General features: G+C 38.5%; 2 protein-coding genes across 7 annotated transcripts in view; both read left to right on the top strand.

Moving 5' to 3' along the window:
• The window catches only part of rbm5 (RNA binding motif protein 5), an 11,824-nt gene extending 9,822 nt beyond the window's left edge, over nt 1-2,002 (top strand). For all 6 annotated transcript variants that reach the window (XM_037678714.1, XM_037678715.1, XM_037678713.1 and 3 more), the window contains 5 exons: nt 805-990; nt 1,079-1,153; nt 1,355-1,455; nt 1,598-1,727; nt 1,816-2,002. In XM_037678714.1, coding sequence (XP_037534642.1) covers nt 805-990; nt 1,079-1,153; nt 1,355-1,455; nt 1,598-1,727; nt 1,816-1,941 — 618 coding nt within the window. In that variant the 3' untranslated portion in view covers nt 1,942-2,002. The remainder of the gene's footprint in view (nt 1-804; nt 991-1,078; nt 1,154-1,354; nt 1,456-1,597; nt 1,728-1,815) is intronic.
• Nucleotides 2,003-7,532: 5,530 nt separating this feature from the next.
• Nucleotides 7,533-22,401, top strand: part of slc38a3b (solute carrier family 38 member 3b) — a 39,954-nt gene continuing 25,085 nt past the window's right edge. The window contains exon 1 of the mRNA XM_037678719.1: nt 7,533-7,706. The gene's annotated coding sequence lies outside the window, so the exon portion shown is untranslated. The remainder of the gene's footprint in view (nt 7,707-22,401) is intronic.

Below are 22,401 nucleotides of genomic sequence, written 5' to 3' on the forward strand. Positions count from 1 at the left end.
TCCGGAATTCCGACGCTCTTCCCCCCCAAAAAAAAAAAAAATCCCAAACTTGCAGAGCATTCTCCATCGGTGTACCCCGAGGAACCCGGTTAAACATCTTCTCCAAATCCACAAAACGCATGTAGACTGGATGGGCAAACTCCCATGTGACCCCTTGAGAACTCTAGTAAAGAACTGATCCAGTGTTCCATGGCCAGGACGAAACGCTCATTGTTCTTCCTGGATCTGAGGTTCGACCAATGATCGGACTAGCTTCTCAAGTACCCCTGAATAGACCTTATCAAAGAGGCTAAGGAGAATGATGCCCCTGTAATTGGAGAGCACCCTCCGGTCCCCCATTTTGAAGAGGGGAACCACCATCCCTGTCTGCCAATCCAGTGGCACTGCCCCCAATGTCCATGCAGTGTTGCAAGTGTGTCAACCAAGACACAAGCCAAGACAACATCCAGAGCCTTAAGGAAATCAGGGTGGATCTTGTCAACCGGAGCCCTGCCGCCATAGCTTTTTAACTACTTCGTTTATCTCAGCCATGGTTATGGACAGACCAACCCTGAAGTCTTCCAACTCGGCTTCCTTTGTAGAAGACATGCTGGTGGGATTGAGAAGGTTCAAGAAGTATTTCTTGCACCTCCCGACATCATCACTGGTTGAGGTCAACAGCACCCCACCTTCACTGAACACAGTGTTATCAAAGGGCTGTGTTCCCCGCCTCCCTTCCATCACATCTGTGACCAATTGTCTTAACAAAATTATCTTGATGCAAATACCTCTTTAAATGCATTATATTTATACATTTATTTTTAGTGTGGACTTGTGGCGGCTTACAGTGGAGACAGTGACCCTGAGGAAGGAGGAGCAGAGTTTGACAGTGGTGATGGAACGCAGGACAAGCTGACCGACTGGAAAAAGTTGGCTTGCCTGCTCTGTAGGAGACAGTTTCCTAATAAAGAGGGTTTGCTTCGACATCAACAGCTGTCTGACCTTCATAAGGTATCATCAAATTTATTGTCCTCTGATGCAATTTAACCAATTAAAACTTTAATTTGTTGATGCATTCATTTTGTCTGATTTCTCCTAGAAAAACCTGGAAGTTCTTAACAGATCTAAGATGAGTGAAGCAGAGCTGGAAGAATTGGAAAGAAAAGAGTCTGAGGTACATTTTGTTAATTATACTATCAACTTATTAAATAAATAAACCACACATGGTCTGATAACATTTGACATTAGTAAGTGGAAAAACATCCATGACCTTTACATCCCCAAACACATTTTACCTTTAAATTGTCCTCCAGTTGCTTTGTTTTTGTCTATGTAACCGAGGTAGAAGACCTAAAATACTGTATTGTGTTCATAGCTAAAATACAGGGACAGAGCAGCTGAGAGGAGGGAAAAATATGGCATCCCAGAACCTCCAGCACTGAAAAAGAAAAAGTTCAGCCAGCCAGCACCAGTCATGTAAGCATTACTTCCTGTTCTTTGTTACATGTGAAACACAGTTTTAAGTTGTTGATTTTATGTTTAAAGGAATTTTAACAGTTTGTGGGTTTTTTTTTTTTTTTTTTTTTTTTTTTTTTTCGTTATGTTTTTTTATGTGCAGCAACTATGAACAGCCCACCAAAGACGGCCTCAACAGTGATAATATTGGGAACAAAATGCTGCAAGCCATGGGTTGGAAGGAGGGGAAAGGTCTTGGTCGTAACCAGCAGGGCATCACTGCTCCTATTGAGGTAATTTCAACTAAGTTATCTGGCATATTAAATTTAATAATTAAAATTAATTACAGTTTGTATTAACATTTGTGGGTTTCTTCCTCAGGCACAGTTGAGGACCAAAGGAGCTGGACTCGGCACTAAAGGCACCAACTACACACTTTCACCATCAGATACGTATAAAGATGCGGTTCGAAAAGCCATGTTTTCTCGTTTCACTGAACTGGAATGAGTCCTTCATTCCAAATTAGACTTTGTTTAATACGATGATATGTTTGGAGTAAAACTTGTATCACAGAAGGAAAAAGAATCTACTTAATTTCTCCATGTTATTCATAAAAGTCTGCGCTCTTGGTTTATTAAAACTGTAAATATTTAATTTATAAATTGTACATATACACAACTTTTTTTTTTTTTTTCCCCCATGGCTTATTTTTCCCATTTAGTTTTGGATCTTTGTTTTTTCTTTTTGTCTCAGCTTCTGAAGATTGTACAGTTTCTACAAGAACTTGTGTAAATGTAAAGAAAATTAAAAAATGATACATCGTTTGTAACAGTCTTCATTGCATTTGTTTACACCAGGTACAACTTGAAATTTGGTATAAAAAGTCAAAATATCCTTAAATTGAACCAGTAACGATAACACAAGCTAAGTTATCAACAAATTCAGTATCGGCTGAATGGTGGAATAACCAGGTTTTGCATGTGTGACCCTCAGTAAGCCTTTATAATATGCACAGTGATCTCATGTCAGTTAAATCATTAGACATTGTCTCATTCATGGGGCAGCCATCTTCCACTTGTCTTAAAATGAAGCCTTCCCCACCGTGCTTCTCTCAAGAGTTCATATCAAAGTTTGTTGTTTAGCCAAATTATCTAACTTGAGTGTTAAACTTGACCCACTCAGTCATTACTGACACACAAGTCGTCATAGTTTATAATATCAAATTGATCTTGGGTGAGAAAAACATTTGTTTGCAAACATTTAAAAAGCAGAAATTGTGTTTTATTTAGATATTTTGATAAATTCTAGTGTACAAACATCGTCCGTGCAGACCAGGTTTCTTCCGAGATATCGGAATATATTGGAATATGATGGTGTTTATCAGGTATTGCAAAGTATGGTGTAAAACTGCAACAGTGCCCCATGCGGTCACAATATACGGTGATCACAGAATATGATGTAACAAAAATCCAGGGTCCAAAGAGACGGTGGTGTATTCATCAGTTTGGACAAACTGATCATGCAGATGCTGTATGTGCAATGAGGGTTGCCAGATAAATTTAAAATATTTTATTTACCCCCTCCTTTTCTGTGCACATGTTCCACAAATGCAATGCACACCTCATCTTGGATATATCTTTTCTGACCACATATGACAGTTTAGGTTTAAATATTACCATTTTACAGTGACAGTAGTACTACAGTTCATAATTTCTTATCTGGCAACCCAAAATGGAAACTACAGCAGTTTTTGTGTAAATCCGCTCATTTTTTTGTTTATTGTAATAAACACTGGAAAAAAAAAAAGTTTCCAGAGGTTATGTACGGGTCTTCATAGGTAGATCACTTTAATTTTAAAAGTAGCTTGCACGCTGAAAAAGAGTGAGCACCCCCTGTCCTGGAGTGTTATGTTCTGTATGGAAGCTTTTACTAATGCACATTTACCACTCTACATTAAAGTACAGCAACTCCTCAAAGTAAGAACTTTGGCACCACTTTCTATTAATGGCCTCTTTATAAAGAATTTATATTAATATAGGTTATTCATGAAACAAACGTAATAAAGCATTTAATATAAGTTTTAAAACAGTTGTAAAATACTGAAGAAGGCTCATTTGGCAAGTTCTATACTGTATTTTTATTCATTCAGGTAAGTGTAATTATTCCAAATTACCAGTATTGCGTTTACTTTTCCAAATAAGTACACTATCAAAAACATTGTATCTACAGAGGTTCATAGTGCTTTCACTCGCATAACGGTTTGATTTTTAACATTTAAGATGTAAAACTTAAAAATACAGTGCTTGATCTTGCCAGATCCTGCTTCAATGTAAAAACTGATAACGTTTCTACTGATAGGGTTTAACACTTACTTTATAAAGCATTAATTAGTTATTTTAAAGGGACTCTGACTAATAACATATATTTGCGTTTTATTTCTCTTTGCTTGCAGGCTAAAAAAAATACTTGAGTTTAATATAACTACTTTTATATCCTGATACATGCTCAATGTATGATGAACCTCTAAAACTCAAATTATCATATTAGGATACTGGAAGAACCTGATCAATCATAATCTCCAGTTATGTAAATCGTCTTATTAGATGTCTGTTTTTGATTTTGTACTGAAGTCTCGTTCATCTGAGAAGAGATTTTCAGCCTCCCCGCTGGTCATCCCTTTCAACAATACGGGGTACAAAATGAAACCTAATCCATTGTCTCCTTGTTTTCATGAACCTCATGTTGACCCATTTTCTTATATATTTTTGCTTCTCGGGGAGAGGTGTTCACATGCATCACTGCAACGTAAATATAACATGGCAGTGCAATGTAAGAGTGGAGTTTGTTTGAATATCTTTTGGTTTTTAAAAGCTCTGCATATGGTCTTCCTACAGCGTCCACGTGTTCTCTAACCAGCAGGACAAAATAATGGAATAAACATTAGAATATGTCTAAAGGCAAAGTTGGCTAATGTTGTCTTTAGACCTTATGTTGGCCTCTTGAGTTTTACCAAGGTGTTTCAGTCTAAAATGAACCGTGTGGACCTTATGCTTTTACAGAAAATCAGTGATTGGTGGCAAATTCAGTAAATCTGGATTTTTGAAAGACGGTCCAATTTTTCACATACTTCTCTTTGTACCGACTGTAAAATTAAAAAAAAATGGCAGTCAGCTGTTCTTAATTAATTTCCTGTATCTTCAACGACTGTTTCCTACATATAGCCAGATGGTGACAGCAAGGCAAGTCTGTCCATCCAGTCCAGTCCAGCCAGTTGACAATCAGCTTGAACATGCACTGGAGGTTTTGGAAACATGGATGTTGTGCAACTAGCAGCAACATATTTTAAAACACACATGGCACTTTACTGTTTCTTCTATATTCATATATACAACTGGGACCTTTCTTTTATATATATATTTATACATTTATATATATATATATATATATATTTTAGATGAGCAGGGCAAAAGTGAGATGCCTTGTAACCTGTCGTTACATGTTTTAAAAGTCATGAAAGTTTGGGAGGTCCAGTGTGATCTTTTCAGGAATGTATGACTCATAACTTTCAGCCCGTTTGGTTAAAACTTGGCAGGTGCACAGCACAGGTGATCCATTTACCTTTGTCTCCATCTTCCTTTGTTGTATGGGAGTGGTTTGTGGTGAGATTCATGTTAGCACATGATTATCACTTTCTCTCCACCAGAGTTAGTCCTGAGGTTCCTCAGGGTTCAGAGCTTAAACCATTACTTTTTTCTTGATATGCTACATTAGATCAAGTTATTTTAGCTTGGGATGAACTTTCATAGTTATGCTGATGATACTAAATTATACTTAGCCATGAATCCCGATGAATGAATGACACAGCTCCACTTCCAGCCCAGTATTACGCGAAATGAATCACTCCTCAGCAGCAGCTCTCTGTGTTTGCACATGTGCAAATCGGCAGTATGTTCACTGAACAAATCACTGCCCTGCTCTCTCTGACAGACTCCCCTCTCTGTGTAGCTTACATTTGCATTGTGAGTGGCACAACAGCTTGTCCTAGAGACAAAATCCTTGATGAATTAATTTTCTGCTTTTAATCTTAGACAAGTCAAAGGTCATGGTTTTAGGATCTTAGCAGTTTTTTTCCTGCCTCTGGATGGCATTAAATTGGCCCCCAGTTCTAATGAACCTTATTATTTGTGATCAGGAATTCTGGATATGTCATTTAACCCCAAGTTTCTTCCACCAGGATTCTTCCTGTAAAAGGGAGTGTTTCCTTTTCCACTGTGTGTTTGCTCAAGATGGGAGATTGGAGATTCATCACATTTTGCTGGCTTCCTTTACATTATGGTCCATATGGTTCATTTTAGACTTAAAGGCCTTGGTAAACTCAAGAGGTCAAAATAAGGTTTAAAGATAATACATTAAAAAACACTTTCTGCATTGATATATTGTGGTGTGGGGCAGTTTAACATATGGCGTGTCACATACGTCATTTGGTATGATGTTCACAGTGTGGACAAAAAAAAAAACATCTTTGTTAGTGGTAAATCAAGTAAATACCAAAAGAACACAAGGAAATTACTAACAACAAGAGTCTCAAGCATTTCCATAGTTTTAAAAAGATTTAATGGAATTAATCTAAAGTATCTTGTAAGATTTAAGAATGTTGTCCTTTGCATGATGATTTAGAAAAATGAACCAAATTGTACCACATTTTCTCAAGGAAATGTCATGTTTCAAAGCAGTCGTGTATAAAATGTTTGAAGTGAGTTAAAAAAAAACCAAGTAGCCCATTTTCATTTTATACAAAAAAAGATTTCATGACATGACCATTTCTAGCACGAATACAACGAACAGATTAAAAAATTAAAATTGCAAAACAGAATCCAAATGTGCATATTTATATTTTGAAAGTTAAGAGTCATCACAACACAAAAAATATAATTTTCAGGGATAAAATTTGAAATAAAAAAAAAACCTTATTTCCATTCAGTTGATAAGATAAGATTTGTTTTTGTCTTCTCGGGCTCAGGTCATGTGTTTATGGTTTATGGCCTGTCACTTTTATTTGAATGACACTTTAAGTCCTCTAGCAGATTAGATTTTTAAAATTATTCAATTTAAATGGAACAATTCACTGTTTTCCTGTACTGATCATGTCACTGATAAAGGGAACAAAATGCATTTATTATTTAAACAATCTTTCCTTCCGTCTCTCTGTCTCCCTTCCTCGTCTACCTTTCTGTCTGTCTGTCTGACAACCTGTCTGTCTGCCTGCCTCAGTCAGGTTAGAAGAACCCAGTGTGTTTGTTTTGAGGTGGAGCTACAGGACACTTAGGACCTCCTCTGAACCCACTGACCCTTCTGATGGGGGTTTTCATGTTTAATGACATCAATGCTGAACTCCAGTTAATGGCCCTTGGGGCCTCTAGGGGCCACTTAACAGGCTACTGTTATTCTAATTCTGATTTAAAAGATTATACATTTTCTGCCTAAAATGCTTCTTGGTGACTTTATTCTGCACTTTAAAGCACCATTCATGTGTTACTTCTGCAGTGAAGCCTTTGGCTGCTTCATTAAATGTAATTTTAAATCCATCTTTTGATGTTTCTTAACGGAAATGCTCCTTTTTTGTGAGACTAAATGGAATTTTCCACTCGCCAAACTGGTTTAGGTTCAACTTGATCAAACCTCACCAGCATTTTAAACCAATAACTGCACTTTAAAAAAAAGTTGGAACTAAATGATTGTTATTTCTTGCTGACTTTTTCAGAAGCTTTAGGAGATCAAATTATATATATTTTGGTAAGATCTCTGAATGCTGAGTAGAGTGCATAAGAAGGAGAAACAGCGCGCAGATTTATGAGTGCGTCTGTTGGGTTTGCGCAAACACTAAAGATGCAAAAAAGTGACCTTTATTTAATCTGAGCAGATCATGATTCTTTTGCGCCAAAGACTGAGCGCGCGTGTCCCTGAAGAAACCTGACCTCTCAGAGAGTACATGAGCAGCTGAGGAGGAGGAGGGTGAAGGCGCTGCTCCGCGCGCAGGAGGCGGACCAAATGCGACCCCCACAGCTTAGCTGGAGATGTTTTTTTTTTTTTTTACAATGCCATCCATTTCCAAAGCACGTTGAAGCGGCGGCGCCGGAGAGAGTCGGGCTGAGTGTGTGCGTAAGGACGCGCGTAAATCAGGAAGAAAAGGAGGTTTTCCACGGCGCTGCGCTTTAAATCCTCCCCAACTCTGAGCGGGATTAGACTGGAAACCTTTGTGACAAGATACTTTGGTAAGGCTCAACACGTTGGATTCATTTTTTCCACATTACTTTATTCACTTGTAATTGATCAACTTGTTTTCTGTAGCTTATATTGAACACGGAGAGGCAGAGTTTTAGGGTGGAAACAGGTAAAGTGTTGGATCTTTCTGATCAAATGGCTCAGAGAACACATAATCAATCAAGAGGGGATCAATAAAGAAAGAGCAGCTCGGTCTCCCTGCACCATGTGCCGTCAGGAGCCCCGAGTGACAGACTTCTGCTGCGGGCTCCATCTTTTGTTCGTGCGACTCGTGTTGCGCGTCCAACCTGAAGTCAAACTCGCCTGGACACAGATAAACCCCGACTGGATGATGGCGACAAACACAGATCAGCTGAGTTCTCCAAATGTTGACAGTTTTCACCCCCGTTATCGCTGCGCTTTTAATGAAACTTCCACTTTTTCTTGGAGACATTTCCATCCAGTTCTGCCTAACCTGTGGCCCTCACGCGCACAAATCTACATAATAAGTTCAGTTAGTTTGAGTTTAGTTCCCCACAAGAGAAGCACACAGTTACCAACCAACAGAGGGCACTTCCAGCCCTCATGCAGGCTGAACATGTGGAGGAAGAGTGCATGTGTGGGAAGTTCATGGTGCACAGTTTTCATCTTTTCTGGCTATTGAATGTTCTCATGATATCATTGTGTTCCTGGTTATAAAAGGCTTTGGGTACCAGGGGAGACAACAGTTTCAGCCTTCTCTCAAAGAGCTGACAGATTCAGAACATATGTCTGTATCTGTTGTAGAGACAGACTGTGCTGTGCTGGTTGGCTTTTATTTTTAGAGCAGCAGCTATGGGTTTTCAGAACTGGTCAGATTAGGCTGATTTTAGCTGTTTCAAGCTTCGTAACGTGGAGCATTTGGTGTCGTTTTCATTTATCCAAACGGATTTTCGCAAATGTTCATTCAGGTAAATAAGAACTTTTATGTGTTTTTCTGTTCGGCAGATGTTTATTAAAAAAAAAAAAGTTTTAACTGGCTCGGGTGTTAGTTAAAAAATCTTCAGACTTTGTTATATTTGCTTTTTTCTGGGCGTGTGTGAAGCTTCAGCTCCAGTGCAAATATTTGCTTTATCTCTGTCATATTCAAGCTAAATAGTCTAATTATTTTAGGCTTTTTCTGTTTGAAGGTCGATCATGCTTAACACAACATGAGACCTCCCTCAAAAGAGTCATTTAATCCAGTGTGATAAACAGAAATTAATCTTTTGTTAATATGCCTGAGATGAAAGCGATAGTGTGATAATGTGTGTTAGGTGTACTGATTAACTAAAACACTCGATTACAAAGTGGTTCGTGCAGCTAATCATTAAATAATTTAGGGATTTAGTGCCATCACGTTCTTTGATATGGTTGTTGCAGTTACTTTTTGGCAACAGTGGAATACAGTGATACCAGAAATAAGAATAAAATAAGTGTGGGCATTTAAGGTGGTCACGGTTGATCTCAAATTACTGTATACTGTATTTTTCGGACTATAAGACGCACTTAAAACCCTTTAATTTTCTCAAAAATCAGCAGTGAGCCTTATAATCCAGTGCGCCTTATGTATTTTTTTTATTTTTTTATTAATTAACCTTTATTTAACCAGGAAAATCACATTGAGATCACAGATCTCAATTGCAAGGGGGACCAGCCTAACATGCATGTTTTTAGTCTGTGGGAGGAAACCAGAGTACCCGGAGAAAACCCTCGCAAGCACGAGAAGAACATGCAAACTCCACACAGAAAGACCCCAGGTCCAACCGGGGATTGAACCCAGGACCTTCTTGCTGTGAGGCAACAGTGCTAACCACTGAGCCGTCATGCTGTATATATTCTGGTTGTGCTTACTGACCTTGAACTGATTTTATGTGATACACGTAGGGTTGGACATTAATTCGATATCAATATATGTCGCAATATACTTTTATTCATTGACGGTGATATGATTTTTAAGCACATTTTCTGCATTTCGATATAATTACAGCGTTACACTGACACATTTCTTTTTCTGTTCGGGTTGAAGCGGCCGCTTCAGTTTCATCCCGCACAGAAAAAGGTGCGACACAACTACGTAAGTGCGTGGTGACATAGATGTTACGCAGAGCTCGAGTCCAGAAGGCGTTAGCAGGCTAGGCTAATCACCAACACATGTTAAGTTTTCGCTTCAAAATGAGTTCCCATGACCGTCAGAATGTGACTGAACAAGTTTTCACAAGCGAAGAGAAAGCAGATGACGTAACAGATAAGAGAGGAAAGACTAATTCAGTGGTGTGGAAGTGGTTCGGCTAGCTAAGATCCGATAAACTGCAGGTTTCAGTCAGTGCGCTGCAAAATGTGACAATCGTTCCAACTAGTGGTGGGAACACATCGAACTTGTTCCACTTGATAGAATATGGTGAGAGTCAGAAGATGAAGCACAATAAAAGTTTGAACCAATGTGTCCCTGAAACAACACCCCCAGCTGTATCAAAAGAGAAACATTTGCTGCATGGGTTAGGTTATGGTGTTTAAAGTTAAAACTATTAATATTGACAAAGTTGAGAGTTTTATGTTTATTTGACGATGATTTAAACATTTTTTGAAGGCTAAATACAAATAAATGAACATTAATTTGTACAGTTTGTACAGTTTTTATGAGGCTTTTATATTGTTTCTATCGTTATCGACAGAAATTAAGAAATATATTGTGATAAAAGTTTGGGCCATATCGTCCAGCCCTAGGTACACGGTGCTCAAAAATCTGTCAAAATGAACTTATTTCGCTTCGTGCGCCTTATAGTCCGAAAAATACTGTATATAATCTTACTAGTTTAGATGTTTAGCAAGTTGGAAAGTCCTGAGTTTGCAAAGCTGAATATTTCTCTGCAACAACGGTTGACTTGGCAGGAACTGAGGTACTTTACTCCCCATGCTCGGTTGATCCAAGTTGATGTGGGACAGGGTGAAGTGTTTTTCACATCAGTTCCCATTTAAACACCCTTATAAGGGCTTCCATGTTGGGTTGATCACAGGGGAGCACGAACAGATAAGCTCCTGTGCAGTCAATGACCTCAGCTCCTGCAGCGATCAAAGTGTTGGAGATGTTTCAGGGGGAGGCTAACAGGTGCACGCTGGGTGGTTGTGGAGGTTTTATCCGAGCTGGACGCAGCCGGCTGCTCCTCTGAAGAGATCTGTGAATATCTGTGTCTGAGTCAGCCCCAGTTTTAAGTGTCAGGCCCTCCAGAGTTTATTCTTATCTTTGTCATGGGGCTTGTAATCTATGTGGGTTGAACTTGACTGCGTCATGTACTGGGTTCTGTTCACAGTTCTTGAAAAGCTATTTTCACTGCATTTATTCAGAAAATTCACAAGAGTTCTTAATTGCTTTCTGCGAAACTTTTCACCCTGAAGTTTTCCTGCATTTTAGATTTATTCAAAGTCATTAGACACAAGTTCAAATCCTCTGAAGCAGTCAAGGCTAATTTATGAGCTTTTAGTTGAATCTTGCTGCAACTAACCATGTTATTTATTTATTTATTTGTTTTTTAGGAGGTAACAGATTGTCGTAGATATTTTCATGTATGTATTTTGGTCCTAAAACCTTTTATGGAAAGCACAAATCCTTTATTTTGTTCATTTGTTTCATTATCAGAACTCGTGTAGCATCATATTTAGTAGCAGACAAATGTTTACTACAACAAAAAGGAGGACCAAAAATTTTAACAGGTGTCAAATATGTGACTGAAAACATCAAGACCACAACCCAAAATAATGTTCCATAAACTACTTATAATACCTCACGATTGTTGTTTTTTTACTTACTGGGCTTTTTTTTTTTTTTAGCATGACACAAATTGTCTCTTCTCTTTAAGTTCAGTTCATTAAATGTTCTTGTTCAGCAGCCAGGACTTCTTTTACAGATTCATTCATCCGTCCTTTATTTATACAGGTTAGTGTTATTGAGTGACAAGGACTCATTTTCAAGAGACATTTGACTTTTCTCGCCAAGCGTCAAACAGTTTTTACACAAGAATCTTAACAAGTACACAAACCCTCAGCTGTGTTCTGATATCAGCTGGTAGATTTTTTGAAAAACTTACGTATTCCCCTCGTTAATGGTTTCAGGTTTTGGCTGCATGGATTTGGACCAGGTCAGACTTTGTGCTCAAATGGACAAGAAATCATGCCCAGGCCAAGTCTGGGACTGTTTTTGTTCTGATTTTATTTTTTCTGACTCGCTGGACGTTGGGCATTAATAAGCCAGGTCATAAAGTGATTCCCTCTTAGATAGATAAGAAGAGGAAATGATCAAAAGAGACCTCGCTTTACCTTCATCAACACCTACCGTAATTTCCAGACTATTGAGGGCACCTGAATATAAGCCGCGCCCAATAAATTCAAAAACAAAAAAGATTTGTACATATATAAGCCGCGGGTGCCCACATTGTAACATGAGATATTTACTCAGAAATATTTGTTAAATGTTTAATTAAATACGTACCGGCAACATACACAAATAGGTACAGAAAAAGTTTTTTCCTGAACAGTGCCTGTAATATCCATCCATCCATTATCTTTACCCGCTTCTTCCATTTTTGGGTCACGGGGGTCGCCGATGCCCATGTCCAGCAATCTGTGCGAGGGGCGGGGTACACCCGCCAATGACCAGTAAAACCAAGTTTCATTGGTCCACTTTATTTAAACAGGTAGCCTCACTAGCTATGTTTACATGCGCAAAATTCTTTGACCGGATTGAAATGTTTTCAGATTAAATAATTCAAATGTATCGTTTACATGGGCACAATCCATTCACGCCGAGCGTTTACATGCAGCGGGCTTTGTTCTGAACAGAAGTACTGACATGCGCAGAGTGGTAAACTCTCCTTAAAAAACACTGAAGAAGACGTTCTACTTCCTGTTCACTTCCGGGATGAACGTAAACAAACCTGAGCACCCAAAATGGACCCGCAACTGGTTTTAATGACAGTGGAGACGTTACTGCACTCCCTGACTGAACTACAGGTAATACAGATCATTTTGAACTCTTTCAAAGTTTCTAGTAGAAAAACTGTGTCGCTCACCGACCAGTTTTGCTTCCCTGACATGCTAATATTATTAGCATTAGCCAGGCGGAAATGGCAAAGTTGCACATGTGCAGTCAGGTCAGTTTTTCACCATCAGATAAAAATTTAACATATCAAGTGTTTACATGCGCACCGTTCGGGTTATGAATCGGAGTAAACCACCCGTTTAGTTCTTATCACAAAATATTTTGGATCAAGTTGAATAAACAAAAAATAACCCGAACGGGGTGTTTACATGACTCGTTTTTATTCCGAACAGCCGTTTGATCCGATTACTTATGTCCATGTAAACATAGCTACTGAGTCACGAGGACCCAGCCCCCCAAGAGGTGTGTATTGGGCAGCTATGTGAGCGGCCTGGTGTGAATATTTTGGCAGCACGAAGCTCATTAGCCCGTCAAAATAAATAAATAAATAAAATCTATAAATTAGCCGCAGCATTGTATAAGCCGCAGTGTTCAAAGCGTGTGAAAAAAAAGGAGCAGCTTATAGTCCAGAAATTACGGGACTTTGTTTCTTCTGCAAACCGGTTTAAACAGCAGAAGCCAGGTGACGACCAGTAATCGTCATTCTGGAACTTTACAAAATGATCTTAAAGCTCTTTTATTTTTGGAAAACCTTAGCATATAATAAACCAATTTAAAATTTGTATATTTTGGGATTAATAGGAACAAAACTTGATATTTTAAAGCAAAATGACTTCAATAAATGCATTAACAGATCCCAGAGTTGTGCTGCACACCTTCTCAAATGGACATCCGGAGCATATTTGCAGAATGCCTCCTGCTGCTTTCTACTCTGTGTCTTAGACAAAATGTCCTGCCATGTTTCACCAAGTGCTCATATTTAATTAGTGTTAATTGACGTCTTATGCAACTACCAAAGATTTATTTTGTAGTAAACAGGAACTGGATTATATGCTCCTTGAAAAATTGTAAAAGATTCTTAATAATGTTTCGTAGAAGAAGTAAAACTTTGTATAAAAAGTATTTTAACTCAAACTGCAAGTGTAAGTCTATGCCTAGGGCTGGGCGATATAGACCTAAATGAATATCTCTGTATTTTTAAGATAAATCGCGATATACGATATATCTCAATATTTTTTCTTTCCATAAAGTAATAACAAACATATATTTCAGAGTCAAAGCTTTGTCCCAGTTGTCACACAGGCACATTTATTAACAACAGCTGTAACTGTACAAAATAAATATCTACAAAATAAACTATTTACATATATTAAAGTTTGTTTTTTAGGCATTTATTTACATAAACAAATACAAGTTTCAAGACATTTGATAATGTACATAGAAAAATCAAAGAAAATATGTCATTGTTTTTAGTATTTCACCCTGTTTTACGATACCCTGATTTATTAATAAATCTGTAGTCTGATTCTAATGAAGTATTTTCATTCAACCTTTAATAACATTTATTAACAAATCTTAGTTGGAGGGTTTTTTCTCTCACCTTAAACTTTTTAACACCTATCAGTTCTCTCCCACTGTGAGTCGACTCAGCTTTGTAATTCAAATAGTCTTCAGGTGCTGCAAGCGGCGGGGGAGGGGCAGGTTTGTTCTCAAAAGAAGGAGGGGTGGCATTAAGGTGACGGAGGAAAAAACGTGTAATTTATTAACTCTAGGTATGAGTATAAGACTACATCGTTTTATATCGATAATTTTATATCATGAATTAAATTATATAACAATTTAAAAAATATCGATATATCGCCCAGCCCTATGCCCAAGCAACGCTGTCTTGCTTTAACTTACAACAAAACCCACAATAAACACTCATTTTAAGCTTTTTTATTGCATGGAGATCAGACAAAAACCTCTTAAATGTCTCATAAGATGCTGCAGTTAAGTTTCAATAAATTAAATTAAATTACACCTTTATTTATACAGGCTAGTCTCATTGAGCCACGAGGACTCATTTACAACAAAGAACACAGCTAAGGTACAGACAACAATAGACAATTATATAAAGAACATATAAAATGAAAAGTAAACAGAAGAAATGATATAAAAACAAAACAAAAACAGGTACATTGTAAAGTGATGTAAAATGCTACAAACAGGAACATGTCTGCGTTGGGTTTTGCTATGAACTTAGCAGTTGTTTAAAATCCCTTAGAGAGGTCAAGGTCGAGAGCTTCAGATCTTTTTGCAAGATGCTCCAGGTTAGAGGAGCGGAGTACGAGAAGGCCCTTTTGCCTAGTTCGGTCTGCACTGAGGGTACACTGCAAGTAATTAACAATTAATTAAAGTTTCAGCTTGTTGATTCAGTATTAAAAATAGCATTCTCAGAGAAGAGGCTGAGAAAATATCATTTTAAGGATTTTTTCCCCATTTTGTATTGGATCCATTCATTATTTTCATGGGAGCACATTGAATTCTACACATCCCAGAGGTGCAAGACTATGAAAATCACGAGTATAGAAAATGACGCGTTGCCTGGAGATGATTCCTCGAGGTGTTGTAAAAAAAAAAGAGTCCACGTTAATTCACAGTTGCCACTAGGGTCCACGTTAGATGGACTAACAAACCCATCAAGACTGTCCATGCTGTTTGGAAGTGGCTCTGCAAATGATTGATTCACTGACAGCTGAGCATATTATTTTCACCTAAATCCTTGCGTATTAAACACAGGCTGCTCGTAAGATCATATGCTGAGTTATGTCTCCAGTTCTTATCTGGGCTTCAAGTAGAATGCTTGCTTTATTGATTCAGTCTGCTTAGGAAAGATGATCAAATAGATAAAAGGCGGTCTGTATTTTTTATGATGACATTAACTTTCAAATTGTCCATTTACAAAGTTTTGAATAGTCACTAATAATGGTTTTTAATCTCTTCAGATTTGGCAAGTGATTCACAATGTTTTTAATTTTACACACCAAATACAGTGCCTTGCGAAAGTATTCGGCCCCCTTGAACTTTTCAACCTTTTGGCACATTTCAGGCTTCAAACATAAAGATATAAAAATGTTAATTTTTTGTGAAGAATCAACAACAAGTGGGACACAATCTTGAAGTGGAATGAAATTTATTGGATGTGTCAAACTTTTTTAACAAATAAACAACTGAAAAGTGGAGCGTGCAATATTATTCAGCCCTCTTGCGTTAATACTTTGTAGCGCCGCCTTTTGCTGCAGTTCCAGCTGCAAGTCTCTTGGGGTATGTCTCTATCAGTTTTGAACATGGAAACACTGAAATTCTTGCCCATTCTTTCTGCAAAACAGCTCGAGCTCAGTGAGGTTGGATGGAGAGCGTTTGTGAACAGCTGTCTTCAGCTCTTTCCACAGATTCTCGATTGGATTCAGGTCTGGACTTTGACTTGGCCATTCCAACACCTGGATACGTTTATTTGTGAACCATTCCATTGTAGATTTGGCTTTATGTTTTGGATCATTGTCTTGTTGGAAGATAAATCTCCGTCCCAGTCTCAGGTCTCTTGCAGACTCAAACAGGTTTTCTTCCAGAATGGTCCTGTATTTGGCTCCATCCATCTTCCCATCAATTCTGACCATCTTCCCTGTCCCTGCTGATGAAAAGCAGGCCCAAACCATGATGCTGCCACCACCATGTTTGACAGTGGGGATGGTGTGTTCAGGGTGATGAGCTGTGTTGCTTTTACGCCAAACCTATCGTTTTGCATTGTGGCCAAACAGTTCGATTTTGGTTTCATCTGACCAGAGCACCTTCTTCCACATGTTTGGTGTGTCTCCCAGGTGCTTGTGGCAAACTTTAAACATCTTCTTCTTGCCACTCTTCCACAAAGGCCAGATTTGTGCAGTGTATGACTGATTGTTGTCCTATGGACAGACTCTCCCACCTCAGCTGTAGATCTCTGCAGTTCATCCAGAGTGATCATGGGCGTCTTGGCTGCATCTCTGATCAGTCTTCTCCTTGTTTGAGATGAAAGTTTAGAGGGACGGCCGGTCTTGGTAGATTTGCAGTGGTCTGATACTCCTTCCATTTCAATATGATTGCTTGCACAGTGCTCCTTGGGATGTTTAAAGCTTGGGAAATCTTTTTGTATCCAAATCCGGCTTTAAACTTCTCCACAACAGTATCTCGGACCTGCCTGGTGTGTTCCTTGGTCTTCATGATGCTGCCTGCGCTTTGAACAGAACCCTGAGACTATCACAGAGCATTTGTATTTATACAGAGACTTGATTACACACAGGTGGATTCTATTTATAGGCAGAACGGTGGCGCAACTGGTAGAGCTGCTGCCTCTCAGTGAGCAGGTCCTTGGTTCAAACCCCGGTCCAGGGGCCTTTCTGGGTGGAGTTTGCATGTTCTCTCCGTGCATGCGTGGGTTTTCTCCGGGTACTCCGGTTTCCTCCCACAGACCAAAAACATGCATGTTAGGCTGATTGGTAACCCTAAATTGTCCCTAGGTGTGAGTGGGAGAGTGAATGGTTGTTTGTCTCGTTTGTCTCTATGTGGCCCTGTGATGGACTTGCGACCTGTCCAGGGTGTACCCCGCCCCTCGCACAGTGATTGCTGGACATGGGCACCAGCGACCCCCGTGACCCAAAATGGAATAAACGGGTAAAGAAAATGGATGGATGGATGGATGGATTCTATTTATCATCATCAGTCATTTGGAACAACATTGGATCATTCATAGATCCTCACTGAACTTCTGGAGTGAGTTTGCTGCACTGAAAGTAAAGGGGCCTAATAATATTGCACGCTCCACTTTTCAGTTTTTTATTTGTTAAAAAAGTTTGACATATCCAATAAATTTCATTCCACTTCACAATTGTGTCCCACTTGTCGTTGATTCTTCACAAAAAAATAAAATTTTATATCTTTATGTTTGAAGCCTGAAATGTGGCAAAAGGTTGAAAAGTTCAAGGGGGCCGAATATTTTCACAAGGCACTGTAACAGGATCAAATCCCGGTTCGGGGGCCTTTCTGGGTGGAGTTTGCATGTTCTCTCCGTGCATGCGTGGGTTTTCTCCGGGTACTCCGGTTTCCTCCCACAGACTAAAAACATGCATGTTAGGCTGATTGGTAACTCTAAATTGTCCCTAGGTGTGAGTGAGAGAGTGAATGGTTGTTTGTCTCGTTTGTCATTGTTAATAATTTTATGACTGTCAGGTATTTTTACACATCTAGGTAATCTCTTACTTATAAAGATAACTGGAATTGGTGGGACATTTTCTCAACACTCAGAAAAAACACATTCTGTGTTAATGACAAATATTTCCCCGCTCTTTCGTGGTCATGTTTAGCACAGTGTTTTAGTTTTTCTGCATTAAATGTGTGCTTTTCACTTTAGCTTTCATTTCCCTGCGCAGCTCATATTTAGAATCAAAGATTCAGGAAATCAAAATGCAAATTGATTGCGATACTTAAAAGAATTGCATACACAATAATTAGGCAATTTTTATCCCTTGATTTTACCTGACTTTTAAAACAAAAGGGAAAACATTTTGTTTCGTTTGTCCGATAGTTGGCCCAGCCTGTATTTACAAGTGTTTACATGTGCTGAACCTCACAAGTGGAAAAGACCCAGAATGATCCGTCTCAATAAAGAGTTTTCTGCCATATTCACTGTAAATGCACTAATCCTATGCTTTGTTGTTGTTTATGTAAAAACAAAACTGTGATTTTGTTTTACCCTGAAATAGATGACGCAACATTTGCTCTGTTATTGTTTTACCCTCGTTCACTGACAGTTTAACCTGAAAAATATCTTCACCTGTCGCGGACAGATTTTCACACAATCTCTGTTTGAATTAAAAAAAGTTTAATTCTGTCCAGATTTATAAGCTCATGCCTAGTCGGAGCGGAGCCAAGGGCAAAGTGGATTACTGACGTCTTAAAAAGTCTCCATTCTTAAAGTTTTCATAGCAGTTTATATGATTATTATTTTATAAACCTTTCTGTGTCTTCAGTTTCACCTTACATGGTTTTTAACATGGTTATTTGCGAGTGCAAACAGAGGTGCTGGCAGCTAGCTGTAGCACTTCTGATGTAACGCAGGGCACTTTAACACATCCATATCCATCACATCCATCATCTTTACCTGCTTCTTCCTTTCCAGGTCGTGGGGGTCACGGGTGCCCATATCCGGTGTGAGGAGGGGTACACCCTAGAAAGGGTCGCAAGTCCATCACAGACTTTATACAAGAATGTCATAATATTTCTACTGGAACAATCTTGTAATGTTATTTAAGACCTGTTCTGGTATTGTCACTCAGACAAGCCATTAAATTGTCAGTCCATTCATAACTCACTCCACCCTCATTTGCCACACCACGCTGGGCCCTTGAGCAAGGCCCTTAGCCCCCACCATCTGCTCCCAAAAAACAGGTCTCTCTCGAAAATGAGTCCTCGTGACTCATTGAAACTACCTGTATAAATAAAGGTTCAATTTTATAAAAATGAATAAATAAAACGTTTTCTCAGCCACAGGTTGTTCTAATAGCTTTTCTATTTAACAACAGGTAAGATGAAGGTTTGCAAGCTCAATCGTCCAGGTAGATAAATCACAAAAGGTTAAATCATGTCATCTGGACAAGTTTCTTCAAGGGAGAAACGTTTCATCTGAAAGACTTCATCAGTCTGAGGCCTGCCAACCCAGATCTGTCCCATAAATAGTCTTCACTGATGTGTTTCAAGCCAACCTCCTGTTGAATTCCCAGAAACCGGCTTGTAACATGCAAAAAGGGACCATCTGTCCAAAACATCCATCCATCCATCCATTATCTTTTACCCGCTTATTCCATTTTGGGTCACGGGGGTCGCTGGTGCCCATGTCCATCAATCACTGTGCGAGGGGCGGGGTACACCCTGGACGGGTCACAAGTCCATCACAGGGCCACATAGAGACAAACGAGACAAACAACCATTCACTCTCTCACTTACACCTAGGGACAATTTAGAGTTACCAATCAGTCTAACATGCATGTTTTTGGTCTGTGGGAGGAAACCGGAGCACCCAGAGAAAACCCACGCATGCACGGAGAGAACATGCAAACTCCACCCAGAAAGGCCCCTGGACTGGGGTTTGAACCAAGGACCTGCTCGCTGAGAGGCAGCAGCTCTACCAGTTGCGCCACCGTGCTGCCCCTGTCCAAAACAATTTTGTCCAAATGACATGATTTAACCTTGTTTGTGATTTATCTACTTGGATTGAGCTTACAACCTTTTTTTAACCATTGGTGTCCTCAGGCTGTTTCTGTGAGTAGCAAGTTGGCTACCAGGCCTAAAATATTTGATTGTTATGCATGATGACTGATTGTTTTGAACGGATGGTCCCTTTTTGCTTGTGTTAGAAGCCGGTTTCTGGGAATTGAACAAGAGGTTGGCTTGAAACACATCAATGAGGGTTATTTATGGGACAGATCCGGTCGTCGGCCACAGACTGACAAAGTCTTTCAGATGAAAGACGAACTATTTGTCCCTTAAAGAAACTTGTCCAGATGACATAATTTAACTTTTTTTTGTAACAGGTAAGATAGTTATCATTTATAACTTTTCAGTAGAATCTCACTTTCACACTACAGCGTGATTTAGCTTAAAAATGGTTTGTAATGCATTTATTTTGACCTTTCTCAGAACAAATCACTGTAAGAGTGATTTTGAAAAAAGATCGCACTAACATTAAGTTACACAGCATCAAGTAACTTGGGTAAAATATGTAATTATGGCAAATTGTTCTGATGCAAATGTTCAGATTCTGGTTTTGAATTTGTTTTAATTGCTATAAAATGATAGTTTTAAAGGCCTCAGTATGATGTGGGGTAGCTGCAGCTACATTGTGTTGCTGACAAGCTTTGATTGGACCACATGGACAGCAGAGACAGTGAACTTCAGGCTGACAGGACATGAGAACATGGTGTCAGAGGAAGCTGCTAACAAAACACCATTGTCTGTCTGAGTTCACACTGAGAAAATAATAATTAGTCTTGCTGAGGTAATAAAAATAAAAACAGGCTATTGCAAGCATGTTGATACTACATTAATAGCTGTATTGTACAAAGTTTATCCAAAAATCTTCTGTTTTTATTTAGCAATTTTAATTAAAGCCACCGAGATTGTTTTGGTACATTACATTTCTGTCTTTTTTCCCCCCTTGTCTAAAATTCTGTTTTGGGTTGCTTTATTTCTTAAGGTTTTTATTTGTTTTTATCTTCTGACAATAAGTTTGATTACACGGAGCTCAGTACATAAATGCAGCATTACAGTAATGACTGTTTTTATTTAGAAATACCACAGAGTCACTGTGTGGTTTATCATGAGCTGCACTGAAAATCTACAGTTTTATTTTGGAAAAGAACAAACAGAAGCTAAAAAACTCAACCAGACTTTAACCTTTGTGTAGTCTTGACTTGTTTGCCTGCCTCGGTGCTGAAACGTGACACCGTCATATTTCCTGGCATATTATCTCAGCCCGTGATTCATATTCATATATTGCAAAACGTGCAGGCAAAGAGCTGAATGAGTGGAGGAGGTCAGGTCTTCTGCGCTGGAAGCCACCGTGTCCAACGTAGAAACGAGTCATCGCTGCGTGTTCACTGCACACACACACACACACACACACATACTGAGAAAAAGAAGTCCAGAAGTCTGCCAATGATTGCCCAATTTGCAGAAAGATGTCAGTGAAATGTCAGAACGAGCAGAGAATAAATCAGATCCAAAGCTGCTGCGGACGCTGGGATCCAGCTGTTTGGAACATGTTGCTGATCTGAGATCTGTCTTTACTGTTTATAACCAAACTGAGCTAAAACCATACAGCCCAGTATGTACCAGTACAGAGTTTGTACTTACAGGGTACTTACCAGATACAGTACATACCTTGTAAACATACTATGTTATATTACGCATATATATTTTTTCATTCAACCTTTATTTATACAGGTTAGTCTCATTGAGTCTCGGGGACTCATTTACAAGAGAGACCTGATTTTAACAAAGAATGGTGACAACAGTAGACAATCATAAAAGAAAGCTTATAAATTGGGAAAAATAAATGAAAGAACAATAAAATTATATTAACAAAACAAAACAAAATCAGCTACAATGTAAAGCTATATGTAAAGCTCATGTATTGCTACTGTCTGCACAGTTTACCAAATTATACTCCACCGTACTGTGCTTTAAAATGTTCACGTTTTTTTAATTACATAAAGGTTTTATATTTAAAATAATATTTTTAATTAGATCTCCATTTGTTAAAATAATTTATCTACGTATTGCCACTGTCAAGTTTTAGTAGTTTTTTTTTTTAATGTGTGTCTTTTCTTTTAAAAAGCACAGACTTTTCATTTGTTTATAAATGAGGTACACACAACAATAAACATTCATATGAAATCAGATCAAATAAAAAGTATATGAAAGAAGTGATATAAAACAAAATAAAAAAAATCTACATTGTAAAACAGTGTGAGATACTAAAAAACAGGATTGCTACAGACATGTTCCTGTTTTTAATATCTGACACCATTTTATAATGTTGCATGTTTTTTTTTTATTTTGTTTTATTTTATTTTATATGCTTTCATATTAATGTTTACAGTTGTGTGTACCTCATTTATGGTTTTTGTTTAAAACTTGTAAATGAGTCCTTGTGACTCATTGTGACTAACCTGTATAAA

Source organism: Nematolebias whitei, chromosome 7 (genome assembly GCF_014905685.2).
Source record: "Nematolebias whitei isolate Nwh7 chromosome 7, NemWhi1, whole genome shotgun sequence".
NCBI classification, from domain to species: domain Eukaryota; kingdom Metazoa; phylum Chordata; class Actinopteri; order Cyprinodontiformes; family Rivulidae; genus Nematolebias; species Nematolebias whitei.